Here is a 14696-nt window from a genome sequence, read left to right on the forward strand (position 1 = left end):
TGCTTAGCGCCCTCGCATTTAATTCCCGTGCAAATGAGGACATTGAGCGGTACTCCCCAATGCAGAAAGAGACTGCAGCAGGGCCAGCGCACATTTTATAGCGCTGGAAATTTAACTCCAAGTCAGAGCTGGCGTTGATGTTTCCAGTGCTACTGCGCTGGCACTTAAAACCCCTAAAAAAGGGGAAAAAGGCTTTAAAAAAAAAAGTTTAAGAATGTCTGCAGATAAGTACTGACTTATCCAGCTAAGTAGCAGATGCTGCCACCTACCTGGATAAGTATCGACTTATCTATCTGGCAGAGGGTAAAAGCTGCCAGATAGCTGGATATCCAGGCAAGTAGTAGTGACCCATGCATGACAGACAGATAAATCAGAATGAATCCAGCTAAGTGGTGGCCACAGCTGTAACAGATGTTCACCCCTCCTCCACCCCTTCCTGAGTTAAAATGGCCAAACACACATTTTAAAGCTTTTCCACATTTTTTAACTCCAGAAGCATTTGCATAACATTAGTTTACTGCATCGGGAGTTTAAAACATTTTTAACCTGAGCGTTAAAAATGTGTGCTGGGAAGTTTTTTTTTTAATGCTGCTCGGCTTATTGCATCGGCCTGGCTGTTAGGCACTTATCACTTTAGAGCAGTCAGGGGTGAAATTATATTCATGAGGTGTCTGGAAGTGCTGTGGTCATCTGCACTCTTTCACACTTCCCGCGGATAGTTTTGGTGCTCATGCTTCTGTTAAGACTGATAACCATCAACAGCGGTAAAGTTACGGGGCAAGGCGTATAGTACACCATTTCAAGTCATGAAAAAGACAACAAGACGGTGTTTCACAGTCGCAGTGAAGTCTCTGCCGCTGCCTTGCGTTCCGACAACAGTGCATTGCATAACTTACCAGATGGGTTCATTCTCCCTCCTCTAGGTTTTGGGAAGTGTTCGGTCACTGGCGATCCTCATTACTTGACCTTTGATGGCTTAGTGCATCACTTCCAAGGCAAGAATACGTACATCGTGCTTCAGACGTCTGCGGCCCTTTCCGACAGGCTGCAGCAGTTCAGCATTGAAGGCAAGAATGCACCCTTGATTGAAAAAGCAGGGGTTTCCTTCCTCAAGGAGATCAGCACCAAAGTATACAATCATACTGTGCTCTTCAAGCAGAAGAAGCAACTTGTGGTAAGGAACTATGCAACTGGGAATGCCCCCCCAAAACCCTATCGTAATAATGGGCACGTTTTTGTGATGTGATGTGAAAAGGAAAGGTCATATCAGCGCATTTTCCTGTCCACAGGCTTTTTTTTTTTTTGTGTGTTTCATGATTAGATTTGAGTGATCCAATAAAATCAGGGTAAAATTAACTCCATGATCATAGAGGGCACAGAGTAATATTTTTCCTCCACTTGACTGGATGTCCTAATATCTGATCACATATTGCCATCCAGAAAAAAAGCCCACCCCCTAGAAAGTACCTTTTTTTTTTTTTTTTGGATTGTGATCTGAAGATTGACCCATCTTTAAGCATTAATATCGGGCTTTATGTGCTTGACCAAAAACACTTCCGATAGTAGAATATTATACTATAGACATCCCAAAGTACTCCAATAACAATAGTGAGACTGAAGAGCTTGTCAGACTGGGTCAGACTAAAGGCCCATTAATCTCTCAGGGTCTTAGGAGATGCCATTTGATAGGAGACATCGTTCTGCACATTACCATATTTAATAATGCAGTCTTCTCCCCTCCCCCCAAGAACTGTCAATGCAAACCTTTGTTGGAGGATTAGAAAGGCTCTTAAAACAGCATGTAAAATTTTTTTTCAGTGCCAACTAGATTTCTTTGTAAAACATAATTAAGTAATTATGCAATGTTATGGGCATATAAAAGCCACGTTCAACCGTAAAATGATATCTTTAATTTAACATGGCAGTTTATATCTGTTATATGCATATATGAGAGAGAATATATACACATGCAAACATACATAACAGACACACACATATATTATCTGGCACATTGTTTTATTTATTTGTATGTTTTTTTATACCGAAGTTTGGAGTCATCCTTCACTCCGGTTTACACTTGTAACAATGAATTACATTAAAACATCGATGAACTAATCAACATTAAGTACCAATGTAAACATTATAAATATTAGAAACACTGAGTAACATTGATTGGCATTGGAAGCTTTGTGTGACATATAGTAACAGTATTGCATAATCATTTAGGTTGATTGATGGGTAAATATAAGTAAATAATAGTAAAATAAGTAAGGAATATTAAGGGTATAATTAGATAATAATAAAATAATCAGTGATAAATATAAGTAAAATAATAAATAAATAAATATTGGTATAAGGTAGTAATGTATCATGATCATTAACGTTGAGTAACATTGATGGTTGATTGGAGAGTCTGGTAGTACGACGTAGGATGTTAGAGTGGTATGGTTGAGGTGTATCGATGGATGTTAGGCGTTTGGTTGAGTAGTGAGAATTATTGTTTTTACTGGTGTGTTGATATACGGGTGTATTGCTTGTTAACCAGGAATAGCTATCTCTGGTCCTCAATAGCTACAAACAGGTCTGGCTTGCAGGACATCTTGCAAACCAGACATGTCTGCAGAACTCGAGGAGCAGTTATTCATCCCTATATTAGCCGTTTTCTTCCACTTTGAAAGACTGTTTCTGATGTCAGATTTGATCTCATTTTTTGTTTTCTAAATCAGTTTGACGGCGTGAGAATAGATCCTCCTGCCCAGCCTCACGACGGAATTCGTATATTCCAAAGGTCAACAAGAATTTGCACGGAAACAGATTTTGGTTTATCGGTCTGTTTTGATGGCGTTGAAAATGCAGGTAATGATGGGCCTGGAATAGCACTGCAGAAACTTTCCTTACATTAAACATTTTAACGGATAAGAAAATCGGGTGCTCGATCCATCCAAACTCAGGACTTAGAAAAAAATTTCCAGCAGAAATATATCCTTCAACCACACTGAATAAAAATAATCAAATCCTACGTTGAAAACCCCACAGCTCTGAGGCCCTGAATATTTGGGGAAAACCAAATATAGTCCTTTTATTTAGGTTTTAAACAACTCTGCTCAAAAGTCTGCATCATATCATTCAGGAGAGATAGATGTGATATGATACGGACTTTTAGTACCTGAAAGGTATTATTAATGCATAAGAATGAAACCTTTTTTTTTGATGGAAAGAAAACCGTGGAGCAAGGGTTTAATATGAAGCTCCAAGGGGATCGAGCTAGGACCCATGCCAGGAAGTATTTCTTCACGAAAATGGTAATGGATGCATAGATTTCCCCTCCCAGAGGAGGTGGTGAGGACAGGGACAGCGATGGAATTCAAGAAAGCATGGGAGAAACACAGGATTCCTAGAAGCTAAATGATGGAGACAAAGAAAAGGAAAACCCACGTTGACTGAGGAAACCTGCACAGAGCAAGAATTACCCTAAGAAGAAAATAAAACATTAAAAAAAAAAGATTGCTGAGCAGACTGAATGGAGCACTTGGATCCTTTTTCTGCAGACATTTTCTATGTTATAAAATCACTCCCCCCCTCCCCCCTCTTATTCCAGTGTCACTCTCCTGATATTATCATCATCATCATCATCTGGAATTAAATGGAGGAAGGACACTGAGCACGCTGACACACCACGAGGTGTTTAAGCACTTAATCCGGGAGTTAGGTACCTAAATCAGTGTATTTAACAACTGAGCTGGGCTGAGCCCCTAAACTGAGGCACCTTGTTTCACAAGGATCCTAAATTTGGTGGCCAAAAGGTGACTGGGGTCAGGGGCAGGGTTAGGTTAGGGGAAAATAAGTTGGGCACTTTGCATTGTGCTAGGTGCCTAAATCTAGAAGAATGAATAGCAGGGAAATCTTCATCCTAAAACTCAAGACGCCTTAGTTCAGTTGAAAATTTGCCCAAACGTAGGCACCTAACTGAAGTACTGAATGTTTCTTTGAACACCGACCCTCATTTCGTCAACTCAGTTCATGGGCAGTAAAGCTACAAACATTTACACATACTCCACTCACTGCTCTGCCTCAATTTGATGTGTTGTAAAATAATTAAACAGCCCTGCTCCACAGGAAGCCATCATCAACTATGGCATTTGGAAGCTGATGCTATAAATCCCTACAAATGTTCCAAATGTGAGAGCAGAGCAGAGCAGTGTGTGTGTGTGTGTGTGTGTGTGGGTGTGCTCTGCTCTCCACCTGGAAGACTATTGCACAAAGAACGCATGGAGAGGGGTAATTTTATAACTGTGCATTGCTGTCAAGTCCAAACGGGCCTTTTACGTGCAGGACGTTACCCCCAAAGGTTCAAAGTGAACTTATGCACGAGTAAGTGGCCTCGCACGCGCACAGAATAACTCGCACAAAGTCACACCTCATCTTCACAGGATGTGACTTATGTGCATACTTTGGGAAATTAAAAAAAAGTATGTGTATAAGTCCCAACTCCGCCAAACCAGAACTCCTCTCCTCGGTGCACATAAAAGGATGTGGGAAACCTACATGCACTAAGCCCAGGCTAGTTTATGACAGCTATTTACATGCATAAAACCATCTTTTATATGTATGAACGGCTTTGAAAAATCAGACCCAAAAAGCAAAGCAACTAGCAAAGGGATTTCTCTGTTGATAATTGTGCCCAGGGCCATTCAAGATTATGTGTTTGAGTGAATGAGTGTTTGCGGTCATGTGGGCAGAGTGGAAGTTGCTAGTGAAGCATCTATGGTGATTTCTCTTGCTGTTTTCTTGGGCCAATATTATTTTTCATAACTATTTATTTATCTATGCATAATTATTACTTGATAAGCCAGAGAGAACCATGCTCATAGCGGCTTACTATAATCAAAACCTTAGAAAAAAACATAAAAATCCATACTAAACAAAGCAGACAATACAAAATAAACAAAGCGTTCCAACAACAATCTGTACAGAAGCACTTATGACCACAAGAAATCCTCATAACAATAAAGATCCTTTCACATCAGGTGTCAAAAAAAGACAAACTCCAACCTGCCAAAAAAAAAATAAACCCCATCCCTCATCCCCCTTTAAAACTCTAACCAATTAAACTTGTGCAAACACTTGAGCATAGCTTTGACCTGTTTTTGAAAACGAAGAAGGTCAAAGTCTTGACGAAGTTCCTGTGGCAGGGCTTTCCATAACTCAGTACCCATTCAAGGGAAGGCCCTGCGCCAGCTAGCCTGGGAACATGTGAAGAGAAGCCAGGGCTTAATTTGTGGGGGGAATGGCCTGGAACACGGATCCACCACTTGTTTTCAGATTTAAGAGGTCGAGCAGCAGGGGGTTGTCCTGCTGATCCCTTCCACTTCCGGCAGGCTGCAAGGAATAGGAGGAGAGAGAGAGAGGGCAAAACTGAAGCAGACAGAGCTTAGGTCTACTCTAATCCAGACTTTGCCCCTCTGGGTCCCCCTCACCCTCCCTCTTCCGCAGGGCTCAGGAGGGGGAAGGGGGAGATCCCGAAGCAAATGCCACAGACGCAAAGAGAGGTTGAATTAGCACACGTCTGAAACTTACCTGCTTCAGCGCCGGCCTTGGAAAAAAACCACAAGTTTCAAACTTCTGCTAATTCAACCTATTTTTGATCTGTTACACAGGGCTTTGTTTCTGCCACCTTTTTTTTCCCCTAGGACCCAAGGAGACAGAGTAGAGCTGGCGGTATAAATCAGTTCTGCCCCCCCCCCAAAAAAAAAATAAATAAATAAAAGGAAACGGAAGCACAGCTGGCGACATAAGTCAGTCCCAGCTCCCTGCAGAAATGGAGCAGAGCCGGGGGTGGCAGGATTAGTTCTTCCACCCAGAGAAAGCAGATCAGAGAGAGCTGCTGCTGCAGAGATGAGAGCTGCCACGCGGCCTTGATTTTTTTTTTTGTTCAGTTTCCTGGTACAATTGAAAGGCAGGTCATGACGGAGCCTGGAAAAAAGGGTAAGGGGTCGAGAGGTGAACGCCTGTCAGCCCCACTGCTTCTGCTGCTCCTGGATGCGTTTGCATTATGCTGAACATACATGTATAGGTGTGTGTGTGTGTGTGTGTGTGTGTGTACCAGAGAGTTGGCACCTGGTCCCTCCCCGTCAGACACATCACAGCCTTCCCCAGCCCCGCTTCCTCCCACTTTCTGTCCTGCCCCCACCACCTACTCCACAGTTCCACTTCCTTGTTCTCTACAAATGAAGCCCTGAAGAGAAACAAAACATGTCGGGGCTTGACGAAGGCAGAGAATAGGTCGCTTCATAAGGCACAAAAGGGTAACCCAAGATAACTAGCAGCCCCACCCCCCCTCCCCACAAGAGCCTTAAAATTCAGTCCTGCAACTTTAAATCTGAGTCTCCACCAAAATAGGCCTGGGTAAATCCTGTAAAAAACTAGAGAAATCCAGTCCTAACCATGCCCAGATATGACCTGAGCTGCTGCACTCTGAATAATCTGTAAAACACGAATCGGAGAGCTAGGCAGACCCAAATATAACTGCGTTACAGTAGCCCTCCCCAGGACACACCAACAATTGCAAAACTGATCTGAAGTCTGTAGGCTCCAAAAATGGCTTGAATCTGCACACTAATTTATTTATTTATTTATTTAACAGTTTTATATACCGACCTTCATAGTAAATAACCATATCGGATCGGTTTACAATTAACAAGAATAAAAAACTGGGGTAACTATTCAAGTAAACGAAAGATAAACAGTAAGTAGGAATGAGTCAAAGTTACAATCAACAGGGAAGAGAACTTGGAAGCTTGCAACAAGCTGGAAAGAAGATAAGGCAGGAAATAATTGTAGCTTAGAAAGCGCTGTTCGTGGTTAGCTCTGGTTTGAGGGTTCAACGACAACGCAACAGTCCAGCAGCATCCCTAAATCCCTCACTTCCTGAGATATTGGGATAGTAACATGCCTTCCCAGAATGACTAATCAATAGAGCCTCTGTCTTCGTCCAATTCAGCGATAATTTGCTGTGAGAGCGCCACTCGCCCACTGCCCACAAAGTCTCCAATGCCTCATCAGAATTCGGCTGTAAGGTTATAAACAAATGGATGTCTGCATAACCCTAAAACCAATCCCAGACTCCCTTATCACCTGGCCTAAATAACGTAAATAGACATTAAACAAAACTGGAGAGAGGGAGGATCCCTGCAGAACTTCCAAATTCAACTGCCTCCATCTGGACAACTCTGATTCCACCCGAACCTGAAAAACAGAATTCACGAGAAAAGACTCATATCAACTGACTTAAGTTCTCCCCTAATCCTACCCTTCAGCCATGATAACAAGGTCTCATGATTCAAGGATTTGAAGGTCGTCGAAACATCCAGTAGCGCCAACATCAGTGCTCTCCTCCTTGTACTGCAACGCCCAAATCTCATCCAGCACAGGGAGGTCCATGACTCTGCAGCGGCCTCTATGGAAACCGGACTGGAAAACATCTAGAACCTTATTGTCGTTGAGGAAATATTCCCCAAATATCTGCTATTTTGTCAAAATAAAAATATTTTTTGCTGTCTAGTTTCCAAGTGCCAAAATAAATTGGGTTGATGGAGCCCCAGGGCAATTTGTGATAAATTTGTTAATTATAAATATGCACTAATCTGATATTCTATGCCTCGGCTTTTTATCCAGTGTGGCAAACCTTAAGGAAAGGTATTCAAAAATAAAAACTCACAAAGTTCTCAGATCTGAGAAGATGTTGGACACCAAGTCAGTGCGATCTCTCAACATTTTATCACCGGTTTGTCATGAACAAAAAGAGTAACTGGGTTCTGCTCCACAGGGGTCAGGTGAAGGTTAATGCATAACAGAATCAGAGAGGAGTCACTGACAATCTGACATTAGCCTGGCTAAGAAAAAATTGTTTTAAAATATTTTTTCTTAGCTTTGCTGGAATCAGACCTAAGTTTCTTGATTTGATGCCTTAATCCATCTTGAATGCGAGCTCCATGCACCGTATTTTGGAACAGTCACTTCTTTTTCTGTTGTTTGTATCATCTTTGATGTGGATTTGTTTTGTAAATGTGGGGTTTTGTTGTTTGTTTTTTTTGTACATTGTGATAGATATTACTCTACCCAACACATACAAGAAGAATGTGGAAGGACTATGTGGCAACTTTGATGGGAAACATAAAAATGACTTCACTAAGCCAGACGGAACGCTAGTTAAAAATGTAAATGAGTTTGGTGAAAGCTGGAAAGTCCAGAACGGGAAAACAGCATTCAGATTCAGGTAAGCTAGGCCTCTGGAGACAAATCGCATTATAGCTCGACAGTCCTCCAATGTAGTCTGGTTTTCCGAGTAACTAGAACATGCAAATGAACTTGATTCTTAAGCCAACGGCATGCAAATGTATCCCATGAATATTTACATTGGATATTTTGAAAACCAGATCTGTTTGGGAGCCTTGAGTGAATGATTTGAGAACCTCAAAGGTGTTCACGACTAGGACAAGAAAGTTGAAAGCTTTCCTCTTACAGTCAATGTGTATGATTTCTCTGAGAGATGATTTACAGAATGAATATCTCTGCCTGGTTAATAGTGAATAGTAATGCAGGTTCTGTAGGTCATTCGATACTTAGTATTGTGGCTCCAGGAGCATAGATTTTGTAGGCCTCTTTGATACCACTGCAATACCTTTGGTTAACAGAACACAGCAACAAGACCAAATCACTGTAGGTATCATTTGGTGCTCTGTCTGACTGAACAGTGAATAAGAAAAAAGGAAAATAACTTGAAAAGATATACTGTACATGCACATGTGTGCCCATATATACAGCTATATGTACGTATGTGCTCATGCACATGGATTTTATATCGTGCACACAAATGCGCACACTATATAAAATATGTGTATAAGAACATAAACTATGTCATGAGAAATTGCCATACTGGGACAGACCAAGGGTCCATCAAGCCCAGTATCCTGTTTCCAACAGTGGCCAATCCAATCTATCCAACATATTTAAAAGATACGTGGCATGTATGTATAACATAACTGGATAAGTAGTGTTTTTAACACTTATCTGGCTAAGATAGCCGGATAAGTAGCAGTTCTTGAGACTTATCCAGCTACGTGGCAGCAAAGCTGCTAGTTACCCAGAGAAGTCAAAATGTATCTGGATAAGTGGTGCAAGCCTCCTATATGTGTGCATTTGTGCTCCCTGTGGAGTTTTAAGTTGTGTACTTTCCTTAGCATGGGTCGGTTTTTGTGTGTAAATTTTTGTAACATGCATGCGTGAGAGAAATTACCAGTTTTACTAATTAGTGCGCCAGTTTGCCCAGTCTAGGTCATCAAGATCTTCCTCAGGCCAAAAACAACTTCAGGTTTTTGACCTGAGAAGAGTGAGTGTTAGCTCCCGAATGCTAGTCAAGAAATGCATTGTTAGTCCAATAAAAAGATATCGTCTTATATCATTGGTTTTGTTTACTGACCTTTATTTCTGTGCATCCAAGTAGACTAACATAGCAGCCACACTACTTTATCCAATGTTTTAATATAATAATTCACTAGACAGAAGTAAAGTCATCAACTCAAGTTGGCAATGCTCAAGCCCCTACTCAAAAAACCTAACCTTTCCACCACAGACCCTGCCAATTTCAGACCCATAGCAAATCTTCCAATGATAGCCAAAATTATGGAAAAAATTGTAAACAGACAACTCTCAGATTTCCTAGAGGAAAACAATATACTTACCACAAACCAATTCGGCTTCCGCAAGACACGTAACACAGAATCGTTATTAGCCTCTCTATCAGACACAATTCTCCTCAATCTGGAAAAAGGTCAACCTTGCCTCCTGGCACTTCTGGATCTTTCCTCAGCGTTTGACACCGTGAACCACTCATGCCTCTTACAGCGTCTAAAGGACATTAGCATCACAGGATCAGCATTCAAATGGTTCCAATCGTTCCTTGAAAACAGGAGTTATAAGGTCAAGATAAACAACAAAGAGTCTCAACCGATAGAATCCAAGATGGGGGTACCACAAGGATCATCCCTCTCACCCACTCTTTTCAATATTTATCTCCTCCCTCTCTGTCACTTACTTTCCAAACTCAAGCTAATTCACTTCCTATACGCGGATGACATACAAATACTCATCCCGATTGCTGAATCCTTACACAAAACAATGTCATATTGGAATAAATGTCTCTCAGAAATCAACACCCTACTCGACAGCCTCAACCTGGTTCTAAATAAATCCAAAACCGAAATCCTCATTATAGCTCCTGAAAATCATACTGCACCCATCACCTTACCAGCCAGCCAATCCCCTGCCACCTCCAAAGACATCATATCACCACAAGTAAGAGACCTGGGTGTACTCCTAGATAACAGACTCAGCCTCAACAAATTCGTGAACAACACCACAAAAGAATGCTTCTTTAAATTACAGGTAATAAAGAAATTAAAACCACTACTACTCTACAGAGACTTCCGCTTGGTTCTACAATCCATCATACTCCCGAAACTGGACTATTGCAACTCACTCCTTCTGGGCCTTCCCGCCAGCTCCACTAAACCACTCCAGATGGTTCTTAACGCTACAGCAAGAATTCTCACAAACACCAAAAAAAGGGATCATATCACCCCCATCCTCCAGCACCTGCATTGGTTACCGATTAAACACAGGATTCACTTTAAAAGCATCATGATGATACACAAGGCCTTATATAATATCTCTCCTCTCAATTTAACTTTTCAACTACAGCTACACACTTCCAAAAGACCGACGAGAAATGCTTATAAGAACATGCTTGTAACCCAGCCGGCGAAAACCTCCCTGAGGAAACGAGCTCTATCCACTGCGGGTCCCATACTCTGGAACTCGCTCCCACCGGATCTTCGTATAGAACCTTGCCACACTACGTTCAAAAAGAAGCTAAAGACCTGGCTTTTCGCACAAGCATTCCCGGACATCTAAGAGTCGAAAGAATACAATCTCTGTATTCTACCAAAGGATAGACTTTGAACCACCTCCCCCCTGTACATAGGTTTGTACATAGTTTTCCCAGCAGCATTATCAAAACAAATTGGACATGCTAAACACATGTCGTTTCTATAGTTTCTTCCTATAATCCCTGTTATGCCCACCTCTTTATCTGTTACCTGTTTGAAGTGTTTTTCTCGTTTCAATGTAAATCGCCCTGCGAGGCGTTAGTTTCATTTCCTTGTAAACCGAGGTGATATGTATTTTATACAGGAACCCCGGTATATAAAAACTAATAAATAAATAAATAAATAAATAAATATTAACGCAGCATATGACATGGCCTTAGGCTAGCAGAAATTATTTGGCAATTAACACCTTTTTTTTTCAATGCGCATTTCAAGATATACAGTAATCAAAGCAATCTTAATAAACGAAAAATAAATAAATTAAAAAACAAAAAAATAGCGAATGCTCCCCAGCTACCCTCAATTAGACTACTAAATAAGAAGGATCCAGAAAAGAAGAAGCGAGGAGCGCAAGCAAAGGAAATCAAGGTAAAAAGAACAAAAAAAAGACTTAAACACCAGGAGATGAAACCTGTAAACTTCTTTAGAAAGTGAAGATCCTTAAGCTAAGCATCCTGGTCTCTATCCAGTGCCTTCAACAAAATCTACCGCCCTGTGGCTTTTAGAATCTAATAGGACATGAAGTTGTGACAGCTCAAAGAAAATATAACATTTGTCTCCTGGAAGGTAACATCTTAATAAATATTAAGCAGCAATAAGGAGAAAAAAAAAAGTGTCAATTATTCCCTTTTTCATCCTAGACGAGATGTAACTTTAGACGAGGAGCTGGATGCCGAGGAGCTGGACACCGGATTCCACATCGGCTGCTCACCAAGCCAACTTAAGATGTTTAACGGCAGCTCTTACTGCGGGCTCCTTGCTGTCCCGGCTGGCCCATTTAAAGCTTGCCATGCGATCATTACCACAGACCCCTATAATCTGTAAGTAAAAGACACTCCACGTGTATCAGTGGTATAGTGAGGGGGAGTGTTTATGTATGTGGGGGGGGGAGGGGCTCTTTTTGTATTTTTTTTTCAGCCGCGCACAAGTGGACGGTGAGAAGAGGGTGATAATTGACATGTCTGCTGTTTCTGTGACCTTAAACATTTCTACAAGGAGACCCTTGCTATGCCACTGACATGTCTTCAGCATCTTCCCAACGAGGAACTCCCTAAAAAAACGATCTCCCTCGTGACGCCCACGGTGTCCAACCTTATTTTCCTTCAGGGAGATGTGGATTCTGCCATTTTGTCGCAATACGTTTGGTACATAACTTGCCGTGTGCGCGCGGCAAAATCTGCGCCCAGGGTCCAAAATCAGTGCTCATAAACAATTTAACAAGCATGACTTATCTAACGGTATGATTTTCCTTTGCTTTGTTTATGCATGCATTAAATGTATCTTATTTCACAATCCCTAACAGGCATGCTAGCTCTTATCTATTAGAAAATGTGTTAAAATTGGAAGCACCTACTTTAGCAGGTGTTTCACCTGTGCCCAATGTACGAAGCTTGTGCGATCAAAAAGCCGCATTAAAATGGTCCTAGTCCTTAAAGTGCAAGCACTCTCTTTATACTTCCACATTCCCTTGTCCTAACCAACACAAAATTAAAGGTCTGGGTAGCATGAGGGGAACATCTACCCCAGCCTGCCTCTGATTCCCTTCTCTTCCAATTGCCCCTCGAATCCCAGCACAGACCTTACTTTCCTGTCCACCTGAGTTCAAGCCCTCCCTTGATGACTCCCCGCTCCCTTGGAAAAAGCCACAATATCCCACGCCCCAAAGTCAACCACCCACCACTAAAGGTCAGCCTCACACACACCCCCATTGCAACGTGCAATATCCACCCTGCTGGAGAAAGCGCATCCTCACTCTCTCTATGACTGTGGAAGTGGTTGGAGCAGCACGGTGGACCAGAGTGCAAGACAGCATGTGGTTCAGGGTGCGAGACAGCATGTGATCCAGAGTGCGAGACAGCATGTGGTTCAGGGTGTGAGGCAGCAGAGCCACCATTCACATAGGACCAATGAAATGGCAGGAACAGAATAGGCCTGCTCTTCTCCAGCCACTTTTCCATTTCTGGAGGTGGTTACTACATTTCAAGTGGAGGGGTTTGACTTCCGAGTAGGGTGGGGGTCAAGACTGTGCCTGCCAGAAAACGGGCAGGTTCAGGACGCTGCCTTCCCCCCTTCTGTAAAAGTGCTAATGGGCTAATCCAGTTGTGCCGGGTTCACATGCTAGCTACTGACTGCGACCAGAAGTTACATTTCACATGCTACAAATGTGCATCAAAGTAAACTTCTGGTTGCACGCCTTTAGTAAATAGCATGGTAATGAAGAATGAGATAGCACTATATACCTGCTTACAATATGCAGATGTGCCAGGTGTTAGTACGCCTGCGTATGCAGGAATTACCATCAGTTTTGTACCATGTTGGTAAATTGCGTTTTGCTTAATGTGAGCTCTAAAACCTCTGAACACAGGTGCTAAGTTTATTATATAGGCTTCCAAACAAAATGAAAGAAGTAACATAGCATTAGGGGGGTTTTATTAAACGCTTTTTTAAATTTTCTCCATAGGAACTGCATCTTTGACCTGTGTACAAACATTGAAAACAGAGCCATGCTATGCAGTAATCTAGAGCAATATGCAGTAGCTTGCCAAGAAGCTGGGATCACTTTAGGGGACTGGAGAGAGAGCAGTGGATGTGGTAAGAAAACTTGACTATGACCTGTACTGACTGCTAAAATTTTTTGTCTTTCTCTTCATAAATATGAAGTTGTTTTTTTTAACAAGCAGCGTGCAGCAAATTCTCTCTCACACCTACTGCCACCTTTAATTTAATATTAACATTTTTTTTTTTTTTTTTTTAATTCTTGCTTTTTAACTTTATGGTTATTTATTTATTTATTTATTTATTTATAAACAGAGATCGACTGTCCTGCTAACAGCAGATATAGCAAGTGCATGGCCGCCTGTCCCGCTTCGTGCAGTAATCTGGCCGCTGCCTCCGACTGCGACCTGCCCTGTCTGGAAGGCTGCGAGTGCCTCCCCGGACACGTCCTCAGCGGCTTCGAGTGCGTGCCCTACAAGGACTGCGGCTGCACTTACCTCAGCAAGTACTACAAGGTAGCGGCTGCGCTCCTGTGCACCTGCGCCGGCCGACAAAGAACGCCAAGCTGCAGGCAGGGGTCTTTAGCTTTTCCCCCCCCCCTCCCTAGAAGATTTCAGCCAGGTCCTGAGCCCTTTCCACTTTGGGTTAATGCAAGCGTACGTTCCAAATAAGCGAATCACAAAGGCGGGTGGCGTGTAAGCTATCGGATGTTTTTCCCCTATCAGCTCCCCACTTCCTTCCTTGACTTTGTACAGTTTTCGTTTAATCTTCTTCACTTCGCTCCTACAGGTTTAAAAAAAAATGTGAGGAGATGTATGGCCCTTAAGGGTTTTTTTAAATCACATTAGGCTCAGGGTTTAATTTCCAAAAATGTTTGAGAACAGGGTTCTAGAGTACAAAAAGCAGTGGGAGTTGAAATGGCCCTCCACGCTTTTCCAGAGGGGCAAGAAAACCACATGGCAGAGACTGAAATCTCCTAGCACAGGCTGCTTTTCTTTTTTTTTTTGCCTGGCAGTTTCCATCTGCGACTTTGTA

At 42.1% G+C, this 14696-nt stretch overlaps 1 protein-coding gene across 1 annotated transcript in view; it reads left to right on the plus strand.

Annotated features, from left to right (window-relative positions):
* The window catches only part of LOC115099616 (IgGFc-binding protein-like), a 277960-nt gene extending 263504 nt beyond the window's left edge, over window positions 1-14456 (plus strand). Inside the window, exons 87-93 of the mRNA XM_029617348.1 lie at window positions 924-1174; window positions 2727-2856; window positions 8107-8275; window positions 11807-11986; window positions 13627-13757; window positions 13977-14176; window positions 14451-14456. Of these exons, the coding sequence (XP_029473208.1) occupies window positions 924-1174; window positions 2727-2856; window positions 8107-8275; window positions 11807-11986; window positions 13627-13757; window positions 13977-14176; window positions 14451-14456 (1067 nt within the window). The remainder of the gene's footprint in view (window positions 1-923; window positions 1175-2726; window positions 2857-8106; window positions 8276-11806; window positions 11987-13626; window positions 13758-13976; window positions 14177-14450) is intronic.
* The last annotated feature ends 240 nt before the right edge of the window (window positions 14457-14696 follow it).

Source organism: Rhinatrema bivittatum, chromosome 9 (assembly GCF_901001135.1).
Source record: "Rhinatrema bivittatum chromosome 9, aRhiBiv1.1, whole genome shotgun sequence".
Classification (NCBI taxonomy): domain Eukaryota; kingdom Metazoa; phylum Chordata; class Amphibia; order Gymnophiona; family Rhinatrematidae; genus Rhinatrema; species Rhinatrema bivittatum.